The 16,070-nt window shown below is 43.7% G+C and overlaps 1 protein-coding gene across 4 annotated transcripts in view; it reads right to left on the bottom strand.

Annotated features, from left to right (window-relative positions):
* Positions 1-16,070, bottom strand: part of SMOC1 (SPARC related modular calcium binding 1) — a 126,798-nt gene that overhangs the window by 5,513 nt on the left and 105,215 nt on the right. For all 4 annotated transcript variants that reach the window (XM_066552082.1, XM_066552083.1, XM_066552081.1 and 1 more), the window contains exons 10-11: positions 15,095-15,200; positions 5,723-5,970 (exon numbers count right to left, since the gene is read on the bottom strand). In XM_066552082.1, the coding sequence (XP_066408179.1) occupies positions 5,723-5,970; positions 15,095-15,200 (354 nt within the window). The remainder of the gene's footprint in view (positions 1-5,722; positions 5,971-15,094; positions 15,201-16,070) is intronic.

A 16,070-nucleotide genomic window follows, 5' to 3' on the forward strand; every position in this document is an offset into this window, starting at 1 on the left:
ACACAATACTGATGTCCTGATTCATACTATCACTTACTTTTGTCAAGATTAAAGGCAAATTATAGCACCTCTACAAAGCTCCAGAGGGGAGTATCTTAACAAGACAAACAAAACCAAGCACTGAACGAGTACAGCTCCTTTGATTCTGATCTAATAGCACATAAATGTACTTTGAAATTCCTTTTTAATTCAGTCATTACCTGGTTACAGTTTTCTCATGGCCACTCACAATTGTTATTTTCTATCACTGGTCCAGAGGCCTTTCCCAGGTGATTGCTCTTTGCTACCTTCTCTCACACAACGACCTGTACAGTAGTGATATAGAGCAACTCATTCCCAGCCTCCCAGGCATGCAGTTACTTCTGAAGATAGCAATAAGAAAGGTCCAAAACATCACAGAATGAAACCTGCTGTTCAGATTGTCTGTCTACTTTTCCTTCTTTCTGTAACATTTCCTCAGATTCAGTAGAAAGTGACATTCTGTTTAATTAAACACATATACACTTTTTAATTAAGACATTTCAATCCTGTTTCTGGACTGGCTTTTGGTGGCTGGGTTCCACCTCAGACGTCCTCATGTCCTGTGAAGCATGCCCAACACCTACCATCTGACAAGCTCTTGGACCAGCAAAGCAATCACAGGATCTGAGCTGGCAGAAGGGAACTTCCTGTCAGCTGGCAGAGGGACATTTCTTTGCTGCTTATTCCCTTAGCTCCTCTTTGGGCAGGCACAAAATGCTGACTTTGTCTCCTGAACTTGGAAGAATATAGAGGTAAAACTCAACTCTGACATTTTGCAGCCAGCACAACTAGCATAAGCCTCACTCGGATCTACAGCCCTGATTAATTGAACTCAAATTAATCTTGGGTCCAGTAACATTCCAGCAAAGCTTTACAATATGTGTCAATCTCCTGTCAAGGATCCTGCCTTTTGACTAATGCAGAGAGATACATTTGTTTTTTGATCACAGATGGTTCCCCCCTTAACTCAGGCTGTGCAGACTGTGCTGAGGAATGCTAACTTTTAACAGGCTGTAAATCAGTCTGCTTTCCTTCCACAATTCCTCAAACAGACAATCTTAGATCAAGTGATGGCAAAGACTGTTTCTGGCATACTCCAAGCTAAAAGCCCTGCCGGCTTGTTCTGCCCCAGCTGAAGAAGCCATTTGCAGGCTTCCGCAAACAGTCAAAGGCTGACTCTTTCATATGGCCACACCATTCTGAGATCCAAGAATGGCATTTTTCCATGTACATAGCCCCTGATAAAAACAAGTCTGGTTTAAAGAGAGGGAAAAGAGTTGTGCAAAGCGGCCACCAGACCTAGCAGATTTGCCAGCAGCTTTTTTGGTCACCATAAGGATGGAAAAGGAAAGGGTTTCTGATAGACTGGGCAGCTCACTTCCTCACTGGAGAACCACAGGTTGGCAATGCCCACATATTAAGTAGCCACAGGCATGAAGAGATTGCTGAGGAAGGGAAGACAGACACAACTATGCATCTCGAACAGATTTAATTCTAAGCTGGAAAGAGCTCAGATTCAGGTTTGTCCTTACAAATATCCTAGCTGAATCCCCACATATAAATCTTATTTGGACTCTCAAGGTCCTGAGAAGCACATAACAGTAATGTGTTATCTATGCTCTATGCTTCCTTTAAGCAGCTCTATTTCCAAGTTTGGATGGAACTGGCCACCAAAAAAAAAAGCAAAACACTGACAAAAATGCAGAATGCTTAGTATCTGTTTTCTTCAGAATCCCAAGTACTATAAATTTGTATTATGTTTTATTTTCAAAACTATTATAAATGTTCAATTTGCCTAGCAAGAGGCATACTCACCTTGAATGATGACCCACTTCAGTTTAGTCCTTGTGCTACTGGACCCCCAAACGGGATTTGGAACATCTGAGCTAAGTTCACTTCTAATGAAGTACGATGTTGCGGTGTGATGTAATAGCCCGTCTCAATATCCCGGTTCTTTCCCCAGGTGTGCCAATAACTTCTCCCTTCCCCTCCCTTGCTCCCTGCTGACTGCTGTCCATCAATCTTGGCATTCTAGAAAGGGCGTCGTGTGATTGGCGAAGTTCAAAAGATGCCTCTCAGCCTTGGGGACATTGGGCCATCCAGGTGCCATTTGTCCCCTGAGAGTTCCCCTCCCTTTACCTGGTTGGTGGGACCCCTACCCCTTCCCTCCCCCTCTCCCTGGGGTTAAAAGACACAGCAACCACGCGGTTCCGTAATTCTGTTGGAGCTGTTGCTGCATTCAGAGGCCTGAGTGCCAGGAATAAAGCTCTGGATCAAAACCTCCAGCAGAGCCCGACTCCTTTTCCTTCACCTCGCCTTAAAGCTTCTCCGCCAGAGGTAAACCTGAGTTCCTGCATGCCTGGACTTGTCCCCAGTGCCCGCTGCAGCATCCAGCCAGGCAAAGGTGTCTCTGAGGTGAAACCACCACAGCTGCTGCCTCTGGTCAAGCAGCAAGGCCGGACGAGCCCAGGCACGTTCCATCCAGCTATAGTGGTATTTAATTCCAATAGTAAATCAAGGGGAAATTATAACCTTCCTTGCCTCCCTCCAACCCCTCCTCATCAAAGCTAGACCAGAAGAACCTTTCAAAAAAAGCTTTTGTTGAAACAGAAACATTTCCATGAAAAGTCCTGTCTTCCTCTGACTAGCAGTTTACAACTGAAAGTACATAATGAAAAAGGTTTTCAATCTAGCTCTTGGCTTGAATCCACAGTGTCCTCAGCCCCAGCAGATCTTTGGAGGCCACAGTACAGAGAAAGAAACAAACAGCAAAATACAGGGACTGACTACATGCACCTATGGTCCAGAAAAGGAAAGTTAGAGAAAGGGTAAGATGGCAGAATCATAGAATGGTTTGGGTTGGAAGGCATCTTAAAGTTAATCTTGTTCCAACCCCCCTGACATGGGCAAGGACACTTTTCACTAAACCAGGCTACTCAGAGTCCCATCCAACCTGGCCTTGAATACTTCCAGTAATGAGGCATCCACAGCTTCTCTGGGCAATCTGTTCCAGCTCTCACCACCCTCACAGTAAAGAATTTTTTTCTCACACCTAATTAAACTTACTCTGTTTCAGTTTGAGGTTATTTTCCCTTGTCCTGTCACTTTGTGCTCTTGTAAAAAGTCCCTCTCCCTCTTTCTTACAGGCTCCCTTCAGGTACTGGAAGGCCACACAGTTGGGTCACCCCAAGCCTTCTCTTACAGGGTGAACAATCCCAGTGCTCTCGGCCTTTCCTCACAGTAGAGATGCTCTGTCCCTCTAATCATCTTGCTGGCCTCCTCTGGACTCATTCCAACAGGTCCTTGTCCTTCCTGTGCTGGGACCCCAGAGCTGATGCAGCCCTGCAGGTGGGGTCTCAGCAGAGCAGGGCAGAGGGGCAGAATCCCCTCCCTGGCCCTGCTGCCCACACTGCTCTGGATGCAGCCCAGGACACGTTTGGCTCTCCGGGCTGGGAGTGCCCATGGCTGGGTCATGTCCAGCCTCTCACCCACCAGCACCCCCAAGTCCCTCTGGGCAGGGCTACTTGGATCTGTTCATCCATAGCCTGTGTTGATATTGGGGATTGCCCTTAACCATGTGCAGGACCTTGCCCTTGGTTGTCTTAAACCTTATGAGATTCCCATGGGGCCACTTCTTGAGCTTGTCCATGTCCCTCTGGATGGCATCCCATTATTCAGACATGGCAACTGCACCACTCAGCTTGGTCATCTGCTAATTTGCTGAGAGTGCACTCAATCCCACTATGTCATTAATGAAGATATTAAATAACACTGGTCCTGTATGAATCCCAAGGGACACCACTTATCCCTGATTCCCATCAGGACTCCGAGCTGTTGACCTCCACCCTCTGGATGTGACCATTCAACCAATTCCTTATCCACCTAATAAACCAACCATCTCTCTACAGTCTAGAGAGGATTTGAGGAGGACCATGTCAAAGGCAAAGATACTGACTGTTTCTAAAATTAGCAGTTCTTATGAATAGGAAGCATAGAAAATATGTTATCTACCACCTCACAACTTCACAACTTCTTAAAAAAGATGCATTACAAACTTGTTTACTGCACCTCTGGAGCACTCTCACTCACTTCTTTCTTCCATGTTAGTACCTGCTGTCTGCACTGCCCCCTGCCCTGCTTTTTAGCCCTCACCATCCTTTAACTTATCCCTTTATCTTTGATCCTCAAGGCTGATCAGGTTTGTAGTAGGTATGTGGAGCTGTATGACAGAGTAAGATCAGAGCCCCTTTTTGACCACAGTCCTGTCCTCATACAACAGAGGAAACCATGAAAGGTCAAGGATGTGTTCTCAGTAAACAGCTGGACAATGAGGCATCACAACAATGTCACACTGCCTTCTCTCCCCTTCACATGGGCTCAAAGTTTCACATTTTCTTTCTTCTCTCCCTTTGATTTTTTTCCCCTTCCATAAACTAAATTTTGAACATCCAGTTGGCCAGGGCAGCAGATTCCAGAGAGTCTTATTGCAGGCCAAATAGCAATAAAACTCATTTGGCATATTCGTCTTATTGGGAAGGTAATAAAATTAAGGATTGCTATTTTGGTATGTCATTCCTCAGTAAGGTACTGATGACTAAAAAAACACCTCCACAGGGCTAGGGAAGCTGAATGCTTCTCACAGCCGACAAGTAATGCTATATGCTTATTATGGTAACAAAGATGTTTGCAAAGCACCTTGAAAATGCAACTTCCCAACACCCAAATGTACTGACTCCCTTCCCACTCGTGCTAAATCTGAGAAAAGGACTAAGGAAAGATTAATATGGCAGAAAAAAAAGCTATCCACCCTTCCCAACTACTGTGACACATATAACAACAGCTGCAAAGCCAAAACACCTGCACAGGAAATTAGTCCCCTGGAATCTCCCTGTTTGCCTTCTCCTGCCAAGCAAGTCTGCCCACAGTCAAGAATGACTGATAATTATTGAATTTGGGTTGAACTGTTTCAATTCCTAAAATTTCCAAAAATATCAGTTTGGTTCGGGTCCCAACAGATGATGAGGTGAAGATGAAAAAAGGAAGAAAAGGCAGGAGGGTGGGTTGATTGCTCAGACACTAACCAGAAAGGAAAAATAGGTTATTCACATGCCTTATTTCTCTACCAATCTCAAAGTACAATTTAAGTTTGAAAAAGGGCAACAGTACAGCCCTGTGCTTGTTTTCTGAGTTGTTCTCTTTGCATCATCTACTCTCCTGCATGCTGAATTTAGCAACGAAAATAAATATTATTTTCTGTTAGTAAACAGGGTCTCCAGAGAAGGCCTGGGTCTGTGCTGGCTCATACATCATCCAACCTGCATGGCCGAGACAACAGAATCTTGTTAGCATGGTATTACTCAGAAGGGACCTGATCTTAACTACAGTTTCCAAGGACATCAACAATACAAACAGAATAAATTAGGAAAAAGTCTGGCCAAGAACTCCTATCTATTGTCTTGTTTCTGTATAGTGCTTAGCACAGAGGTCTGTGATAGGGCATAGAAGATGGAGCCATAACACAAGTAACAAACTACATTTGCATGGCAGTATTTTAATCCCACTCATTTGCTCACACAAACTGTGGCACTTCTGAAATAGCTGGAAGAAAATGTAGTTCTGAATTTGCTGTAACTCAGTTTTTATGTGTCAAGTTTGTTTGTCAGTTTTTACTGTCATGCAATGAAGAAGAAAAGGCACTTACCTCCTTCCTTGCTGACTCCCAAACACCCTTTCAGCTCCTGAAGCGAGATGGACTTGTCCTTGTTGAGGTCACAGTAGTCAGTGAAACGCCGGGCACATTTCTTGGGCTTGGCTTTCTTCTTCACATAACGTTTGAAAGGCTTTAGCTCCCGCTTGTTGATGTCATTGCTGCTGTTGTTGTCCAGCTGGCTGAAATACCAGTGCACCACTCGCTCCTCTAGCGTGTGGCTGGGGTCCGGCTCAGAGAACCTGGAACAGAGGAAGCACAGGCCCCCAACAAGGGGTGCTCACACCAACACTGTCAAGCACATGCTGAGGAGCAAGAGCTGCTCAGTGAATCAGGCAAGTGCTATGCTGTGTTCAAAGTAAGCAAAAAACACAGGTCTTCCAATCTCCTCCTTTTAGCTGGGCTCTTTTGAGATAGATGAACTTTTTCTAAAAATGTCCTTTAGCATTTACAAGTGAATTGCCAAGAGAATCTTGGAGTCTGATACCATCAGTAGCTGTGGTTCTCCTCACACCAGTTGCTGAAACTCTGCCTAATCCCAGAATGATCCTCATTAGAGGGCAAGAGACAATCTCCTTGGTCCTTTTGGCCCTTGGGCTCCCATTCAAATTACCAGCAAGAGATCCATGAGTGTCAGCTGTTGTGGTAGTTTCTGTGACAGTAACATCTAGCTTCAGAAAGGGAACAAATTAATTTAATGCAAGACACATTCATTATTTGAAAATGTCCTTGGCAAGATACAATATTCTTCTCCCTGTATCTGTTTACATAATCTGAACTCCTCTGCTGTATTTTCTGCATTTTTCATGCTTTTCACATACCTGATTTACACATAAGAGTTCCACAGAAGATAAAAGCCACAAATCCATTAAAAGCAGTATTACAGAGCTGGCAACTTCAGTTTGTTTAATTTCTTAATCATTGTGGTGTTACAAGTTTGATGCTATTTGACTCATATTTTCCTTCCGTAGACAACAATAATATCAGAGAAGAAAAGGAGAAAAAAACAAGGAAGAGCAACAGCTATAGACACACAAATACAGAATGCTGCCTGTCAACCTCATGCCATCACTGAACAGGTACTGTTATGTCATACCATTTAAGCAGTGTCTGGTGCTCTGCATCAGCAGTGGGAAAGGGGGTTATTCCTCAGGGATACTGAGAACCAGGGAAGAAACTCTTTCTAAGCTAGTCTGTCTTTTCTCCATATGATGAGCATGCCAACAGAGAAAGCTGAAAAGATGCTGAAATGAGGCTGAGGCCTGAACCTTTTTTTCCTCCAAGAATAAAACATTTTAGTGCATGGAAATTAGTGGATAGGTAGTCAGACATGCTACACTGGCACTGATTGCTCTGACTTACTCCAGTAAACATATCCAGCTGCTGCATAAATTCCTTCCCCAGGAAGGAGAGAGGAACAGTTGCCTACTGCAGGCAGCCAGATTCTGGTGTGAGTTTGGAGCATTCTAGCTGATGGAGAAACATGAACCCAAGTACCCTATAAAATGTTCTCCAAGACTGCTGTTGACCTTGTTTCAGAAACTAGTAGAATCTATACTTATATAGTCACTGAAGTTTGGGGGTTTTTTTTGTTGGGAACTAGGAGAGAGAAAATTCTTTTGACTTGCTGGTGTGACGAGTTTTGCCTTTAAAATGCAGCTACACAGCCTGAAAAATACCCCCTCACACATGGTACCCCTATGGTAAATTAAATAATTTGTGAGGAGGACTCTGCAGCATGCAGAAAGCAAGAACTGGAGTTTAAGTGAAGAACTGAGATCCTCATTAACCTTTTCTGATGGCTTTTACAAATAAGGATAGAAATTAGAAAGGTAGCCCCTATCCAGAGATACATGAATCCTTGTAACAAGTAAACACACAGTACAGAGAGGCAGATAAACTGTATAACATTTTTCCCAGGGTTTTACTTGAAACTGTTTTCTTCATTTAATTCTTAACTGAGAGGCAGGCTGGCATTCAGTCACAACATCTGGTGAATGTACAATGGGATAAACACTGTGCAGGAGGAAGAAGGGGTTAGGAATAAGTCTGCTTAGTTGGGGAACCAAAATACCAGGCAAGCACCAGGAATCACCTATAGACAAGCAAAAATTGCAAAATTCCCCCCTTCCCCCCAAAGTTAAGGAATTGTCCTGATTTTCTAAACTGCATGCATTGACCAGGATGACAGGAGAGTACAGAAACACATCCTGTGTCTTGTCTTTATGACATTTATTACCATAGCTATTGGTCTCTCTCCCTTTTGGAAAGAAGCTGGCTATCATTTGAAGACGAGCATGTTTCCAACAGGCTCAGAGGAGTTCTGTATTGCCAGGGGCAATACTCTGCCTTTGCTGAAACAGGAGGATAAAACCCAAGCTTTTGCATGTGAGACTGCCCTTGTTCACACCTTGGCTTGCCCCCATTTACTGAAGGCCCACAACTGGAGAGGCAGAAATGGAGAAAATAGCAGAGCATCTTAGAACCAACAGCAGAAAGACAACAGACAAGAGCTTTTCACTACTGAAGAGGCACTCAGAAGCAGGATTTTAAAGTGCCTCTTTTCCAGGGGCACACCAAGGAGGAGCTTTTATGAGTTATCAAGAAAGGCAACATGGCTCTCTTCAGCACTTCCACAAAGAAAATGAGGGACATTCACAGGCTAATACAAATACATTGACTCATGAGGTGACACTAAATCAATCTTTGCCATTACAAACATGCTGATAGCTCATGCTGAAAACTGCAGCATGCTAATAAAGCTAAAAGGAATTAGTTTAATGGCTATGACTTTAGGAAAAAGGAAGATACAGCCATTTCTGTGTTTTTACCACTTTCTGTTGGCTGGCTAACAGTACTGCAGTTCCTGAGATGGTTGGTTGCCTGCCATCTCTGGTTATCATCCAGAATGCCAGCACAGGAAGCATCCCCATCATCTCAGGGTGGCCATATATCCCTGGCTCATGAAATTCCATGATACACTACAGAAGGATGAAGTTGCAGTACTGTGTTTAACTACCTTGACTTAGACCACTGCCCGTGACAGGCACTTAGGCACCACCCATGAAACATGAATTAATGCAACTACACAGCACTGCTAGGCCACCTAGCTTTGCTGATGTGCCATGACACCAGCCATGCCTGCTGGGTCAGCTCAGACAAGTCGGGGCTCTAATTGCCCTGTGAGCACACCACTTGGCAGTATTCCAGGGGATTGTCCCTCCACTTTCTCCCCATACTATTTCAAGGGAAGTAAATCAGCCCTCAGATATAAACTTCATTTATTGGGCCACCTCTCATTCAGACCATAAAGGAATCAGAAAAATCAAGACAGAACAAAGCTGTCCTGTACATTTTCAATTTCCAACATCTCTTGCTCTAACTCCAGTCACGCTAAAAGTCACTGAATTCCAGCACCTTGCTTCAGTGCTGTAGCAGCTTTGTAAAACACAGTAAGAACTACCAAAATGAAGACAGCCTTCTCATGTTGACTGCATTACAGCTGTATTACTTTTCTGCCTAATTGTTCCTCTTTAGCACTCTGTAGCAAAACAGTCAGTCCTAAAGAATGAGCACTAGTGAAGAAAGGTGGTCTGTGTAAACTGATTTTCCAAATGTAACCTGCTGTTGCTGGACTGCTTTTGTACAAAAGCCAGGAAATTTAGCTCAATTATGCAGCATAAGCCCACCAATATTCCAACACTGAAGAAAAGCATGGTCTGTCATTAACAGACTAAGACAGCAAACCAGCTTTCTAAAAAGTTTGTTGGCATCAAGTATAAAGTCTTCTCCAAGTAGGCTCTTGCTCCTCCTTCAGTATAATGTTCTAAGAGCTCCCTTATAGCAGAACATTTATTTCTTAGGTCACTTATGCTTGGAGATATGTGTGTTAAGGTACAGCAACTTCCAACAATGCTATCTTCCAGATGAGGCACACCTCCACAGAATGCCTTCACATCATCTGGTGTCACTGAAGAACACAAAAAGGCTGTGCAAAACCATGGACATACACTTTTTAAACTGCACTGAATGCTGGAGAATGACTGCCAAAATATCAAACAGGCAGCTTGAATGTGCACTGTGCATGCAATCTGTAATGCTTTTCAGCCCTCAAGGCCCCTTGTGAAAGGAGCAGTTAGCTTAGTGTGAAGGAGCAGGGAAGTAGGGGAGAAATAGAGGCTGAAGTATACAAGAGCAGCAAATGTGAGACATGACTCCCCTAAAGAGCCATGTACAGTGTGCCATCACATTATGCTCCATAGAACTGTGCAAAGTGTAGTATGTGCCACTACATTTTACTAAATAAATTGAAGTCCATTCCTACCAAAGCTGTCCTTTGCTCCCTGAACATTTTCAGCCCCACTGCACAGGCTGCAATCTCTGAAGTACCCATCAGGTACCTGTTTTGAAGACTTAGAAAATCTATTCTTTTGTACTACCAAAACTTTATGTAGCAACATTAGCAGCTGAGGCAGAAGGACGTAAGAGCAGTAAGATCAGCCCATTATCTAGCTGGACTGCAGAGCCTATAAACCAGAGGGCCCTATTCCAGGATGAAAGAACACTGATGGACAAGAAGCTGGTATCAAATGCTACAGAGTAAAAAAAAATTAATTAGTCCAGCTTTCATTCCCAACACACACACAAGGTATGTTTGTGGTCAGGATGTCTAAAGGAGTTAGAGCTGTAAGTTTGTATGACTTGTAAGTATTTTGCAAGGATATATATACCCTGCTTGGTGCTGTCGCTGAATGAAGAATGGATGGAGTGTGACTGACCCCTCCAGTCAAAGCCCATGACAGCATTGATGATGACCACCAAAGTGCCAGCACTAAGCATGGAAAGCAATGAGTTTAATAAACTGAGGTAAAATTCAAAATTTTTCTTGCTCTGCTTCCGTTTCTTACTCCCATTTTGTTGTTCTTTGCAGTTGCCTAAAGTCAGTCTGTAACAGTGGAACATGGTTTGAATCAGAGAGGATTACTACAACGGAATTGCCAAAGGATCCTGTATTTGTTTTATTATTCCTCCTTTCCTGTAGCCAAGGAATCAAGAAGCCAACAAAAAACTAAGCTGTGTTCAGACTAAACAAAAGGGTACTACCCAGTCCAAATTAATTATGGGAAATGCATAATTCCTTTACAGTTAAAAGTTATCTCCCCTATTACAGGCCAGTTTCTTTCTCTCTTCAGGCTAAGTTGTATATGAAACATTATTCTGAACACAATTTTTCTGAAGATTGTAGGATAAATAATTTAGAGGGTTAAAAAATCGCATCCTTTCATTCCTCACTGACTGTTCAAAGACCCTCCTCTTATATGAACTCTCCTGTATCTTTAATTAGGCTAGAATTTCCATAAGAAGACAGAGGGAAGTTGGTATCCAACTTCAACTGAAATGCAATAGGAGTTGAGCATCAACTTCCCTGCACTGTTTAAAAGTGTCAATCTTTATTAAAACATGGATTGGCTTCAGAACACCCTGGAGATGTGCTGAGCTGTGCTTGCCTGCTTCAAACTGCTCAACTAGAGCATGAAATGGAACCTCAGGGCCATTTTCTGGAGTACTTTTGGGGGCTATTACATGGGAATAAGTGGCAACTGTAAATTAAGGGACCGATAGCTGCTGTGTTACATGATAAGGGTGGCTGTTGTAAGCTGTCCATTTACCTCAAATTCCACAGGGCAGTAATATGTTTGCTGATAATGTAGCAAGCCATAATGCACACATTTTGGCAACTAAAACTCATTTCTGAATTGGCAGGGACCAAAGAGAATTTCTCAGATAACGGAAACCCAGGCTGGGATTCCCTATGATCTAGTTTAATTTAGGTCCTCTGTAATATGACTATATTAGAATTAGAAAAGACACTAAAATGTACTAAAGCTAAGTCTAAATTTTTACGTGCTGTTCTTATTATATAGTACTCTCTTGTGAACAATTTCAACAATGATTTTTTTTTTCAGTAAGGATACAATGTACTGGCTAATAAACCAATTCTCTACAATTGCTCCCTTAATTACTTTGAAAACATACAGTAACAAGATGTGTCTTGGAATTATAACATAAACTTAAAATTAAGAATGAATTTTACCAGAGATTTTCTGTTTCAAAACTATAAATGAAGTCTATTTGGCTATTATGCTGTAATATAAACCAGGGCCACGAGGAAGGGAAGTTCTCATCTCATTTACATTATTTACATTATTGTAAAGCAAGAGTAACTCAATTAAAGTCAATAGCTTTGAACTTCCTTAAACAAGACAAGACCTATAAGGGAATACAAGGTTGTTTTAAGCATGCCCAGTTTAAAAAAAAGAGTCTTATCAGGTTTTGTTTACATGGCCTGAAAGAATCCAAGCTGCTGCCTCACTTTCCTGCTACTACATTGCTTTTGGGGGCAGCTTAGCACAGCTCTATGTAGTATTTCAAATGCCAATCTCTAATTTCTTCCCATTCTTCTCCCTCATCATCCTACTCTCTCCTCCTCCCCCCACCCCCCTCACAAAAAAAAAAAAAAGCTAATACGGATATTAATTGCAAAGACACTCAGCAAACACAGAAGTTTTCACTCATATATCTGGATTCAGACTGAAGGTAGCAGGGTAATCTAATCTGATTTCCTTTGTATCATAGTCACAGAATGTGAGTCAAATTATTCTTGGGACCATAACTCAGGTTTGACTAAAGCAAGTCCTTCTGAAACATATCAGGCCTAAGATGAAAGCTTTAGAGAGACGGAATCAGTCCCGTCCCTCATGGCTTCACTCTGGCTCAGAATTGCCCTCGCTTTAAAGAAATTTTGATCACAAGTTTGTTTATATTCAGTTAATCACGTTCTTCCCTGCTAGACTTAGGAGCCTTCAGAGCCTTTGTCCCTATAGAGATACTCAGATTTTACAAAATTAACTTCCAACCTTTTTTTTTTCTTTCAATACCCTAAGGAAGTCTGAGCTCCTTAAGACTCTCACTGTTAAGCTTTTTTAGTCCTGGGCACTTTGGAAAGGCTCTTCTCTTCCTTTGGTCCTTAATTTTAATATTGATACTAATGATGCATTCTGTATGTCTGGATGTACTGGCTGCCTGGGCACACTCTGGCTCATGTTCAGCTGCTGCAGACCAGCTCTTTTCTGGTCCTTTCTGCTGGGCAGCTTTGCAGTCACTCATCCTCCAGCCTGTAGCACTGCCTGGGGCTGTTGTGAGCCAAGTGCAGGATCTGGCACTTCCCTTTGCTGAACCTCACACAATGACCTTGCCCCATTGATCCAACTTGTCCAGATTCCTCTCACCCTTCCACAGGTCAGCACTCCCACACAACATGGGGCACTCAATCCCCTTGTCCAGGTTGTTGAAGGTGATATTAAACAGGGCTGGCTCCAATACTGAGCCCTGGGGAACACCACTTGTGACTGGCCACCAGCCACTCTCTGTGTCCAGTCATTTTTTACCCAGCAAAGAATACACCTGTTCACACCATCAGAAGCCAATTCCTGAAGAGAGAACTCAGGATATTCCTCACCTTAGGACTCTTCGGAAGCCGGACTCACTGCACAGAGACAGCTTCCCAACTCCACAAACACACATGAAATATGTACTGATAAAATTTTTATATAAATATCAAAAATTCCCTGAAATTACTTTTTTAAAAAAATAAAAAAGGTCTCATCATGGCCTGTTGGGTTGGAAAAGCTTGACACATGTTATTTGGGGTACATGCTTAGTCTAGCTGAGGCACATGGAAAATTAAACCAGAGCAGTTATCTGAATTTAATCACGGCTGTGGGCCGGCAGAGTATTTGGGTGGTAGCAGTCTTTTGCCTTACCAAGGACAGCCTGCTAAAAGATTTAATTTTCCCCCCTTACAACTGGGCTGCTGACATTGGAGTGGAAAATAAATCAATGTGATGACTGTGTGAAGAGCTGGGCAGTGAAAAATTCCACCAGAAAGGCCTCTATTGAAAGCTGAGAAATACACAAAGCTTGGGGAACATTAGGAAGCAAGCCTGTTGGTTTATAGAAGCACAGTGGGGGCATACATCCCTGGTCTCTGCAACATCGGTTTATATTAAGCTTTATTTTAAGAGTGATGATTACATTGGCTGTGTTTCAGTCCCAGTGCCAAAGATGCCAAATAAATATCAAATACTCTCCAGGGCTTCCCACCACCCCTACCCGCTGCATTTGAACCATGCAAATTAGACAGAATTGACATTGGAATGCCTCAGTCTGGGAGAGAAGGATTTCCCATCCTTGGGGCATTTTTCATCCTGTTTATATGGATACAGACATGTTAGGCATACAGCACTAATTCAACAGGTTACAGAATATTCAGCATGCAAGCACACATACAAGTCACTGGCCTGATTTGTGAGGTCTAAATGTGAAGTTAAAACCATATGAATTCACTAGTAGTCCATACTGAAGCCAAGGGACACAGCCATGCCACCCAGGACCTTGAATAGTCTTGAGCTGTTAAAAGATGGCACTGATTCCTTCTCCGTTATGAAAGAGGAAAGCAGGGGATCAACATTACTGTCAACACATTGGAGGAATACCCATACAAGTACCATTTGTGCAGAGGCACTTCCATCTCCAGACCCAGGCACATCAGTCATTGTGCCATCCCTGCAAGCTGCCCCAGCACTGACTCCTTTTATAGCCAGGCAAATCCAGACCCGGGGAAGCCTTGCCTGGCTGGGGCAGTGTAGCACTTTTTAAATCCATCCCGGTTTATTTGCAATGGCCTGGCCCGAGGCAGCGCTGCAGGGATCTGCTGTTACCAAGCAGGAGGGGGAGACACAGCCTCAACTCTCCTCCAGTTCCCCAGGAACACAGACTGCTGCCCACCTCTTGCAACAGGCTTGACCTGTTGCTCCTTCCAAAAGGGGTGGACACGCAGCTGGTCAGAGGGGAGGGCCATGAAAAACAGCTCCTCTCCTCATCGGCAGGCTGGCTGCAGCCTCACAGCAAAGCCACAGCGCTGATGCTGCCAAGAATTTGGTTCACATTCTTCACTCCCTGTGGTAGCCACTAGGCCACACGGCCTCCTTCAATCCATTTGCATTTTATTAGGTCTTTTCATGCACCAAGGGACAAAAGAACAAGCCATTTCCTCCCACTGTGCTCTCATTTCACACTTCAAATGGGCTATACTAACCTTTATGGTGGAGCAACTGCCAGGGAGGAGGGGCAGGAGGAGGCAAGCGGAGCTAGGATGACAGGACAAAGCAGCCTCAGATCCTCTCTCAGCAACCCAGAGGAACCCAAATCAGTCAGAGCAACACCTTTCTCACCTGCCCCCACCTCGGGGGCACCCAGAGCTCTGCAGTCACCTGGGTGGCATTCAGCCGTGCTTTCTGGACTCACCTCCCACCCCCAGTAGGTGCTGCTGAGTTAATAGCCTGTACCATGTCCGTAGTCAGAGCATCAAGTAAGCTGGTAATAAATTCAACTTTCTTCCCTTCTGGACAGCCTGCAGAAAAAAAAAAGGAGGTTTAATGCAAGAACACACAGGCTAGTCCCCTACCCCAAATCAGCAAGGATCAGTCAGAACCTCTTTTGTTTTTAAGAAAGCAACAACCATCAACACAGTCCCTAAGGAAAGGCAGAAGAATCCCTCAGTGGGTTTCTCTGCGTGGCAATTTGTCCTGCAGCTTTTGTCCAGGCACATGCAGGGTAATCAACAATATCTGGCAGGAAGACTGTGTGGTTAGCTTTATGGTCTCACCCAGCTCTCTACCAGCAAAACCGCAGGGATGCGCTGGAAGTGCCTGGCAGATGGGAGTTCCCATGGTGACACTTGCACAGTAGTTTACAAAACAATTCATTACCTCCTGGATCATCTTCTGAGGCAAATGTGGCTGTTCTGAGGCCCTAATTGACAGATTAAAGAATCCCAGAGCACAAGGCAAGGTCTGCTGCTTGCACTCTCCTCTTCAGGCACAAAAAGCATTGCCTGCCAGCACCTACCACAATAACTCATTCTTCACAAGATCACTCTACATAGGAAATATGTCAAACTGAGTTGGTATGTGGTAGTCACCTCCAGTCACTGCTGGCTTAAGCAGGATAAAGCGGGTTGAAGATGAGCTTGGTAACCATTTCCATTACTTAGTGCTGAGGCTGTCTAGTTCTCCACCATCATAACCATGGACTGACAGAACCTTCTATCCTCAACAGTGCCAGCCTGTTACAATGAAACTTTCCATCCCCTCACCTTTAAAAGGCAATCTATGCAGTTTCCTTGCTACTTAAAGTAAGCTTCATTTACTACCCCATGAACACTGTGACAACTGTTCCAGCCTGGAACAAGTTAAGGAACAAGGAACCAAGAACAGGCGTG

This window comes from Molothrus aeneus, chromosome 6 (genome assembly GCF_037042795.1).
Source record: "Molothrus aeneus isolate 106 chromosome 6, BPBGC_Maene_1.0, whole genome shotgun sequence".
Taxonomy (NCBI): Eukaryota; Metazoa; Chordata; class Aves; order Passeriformes; family Icteridae; genus Molothrus; species Molothrus aeneus.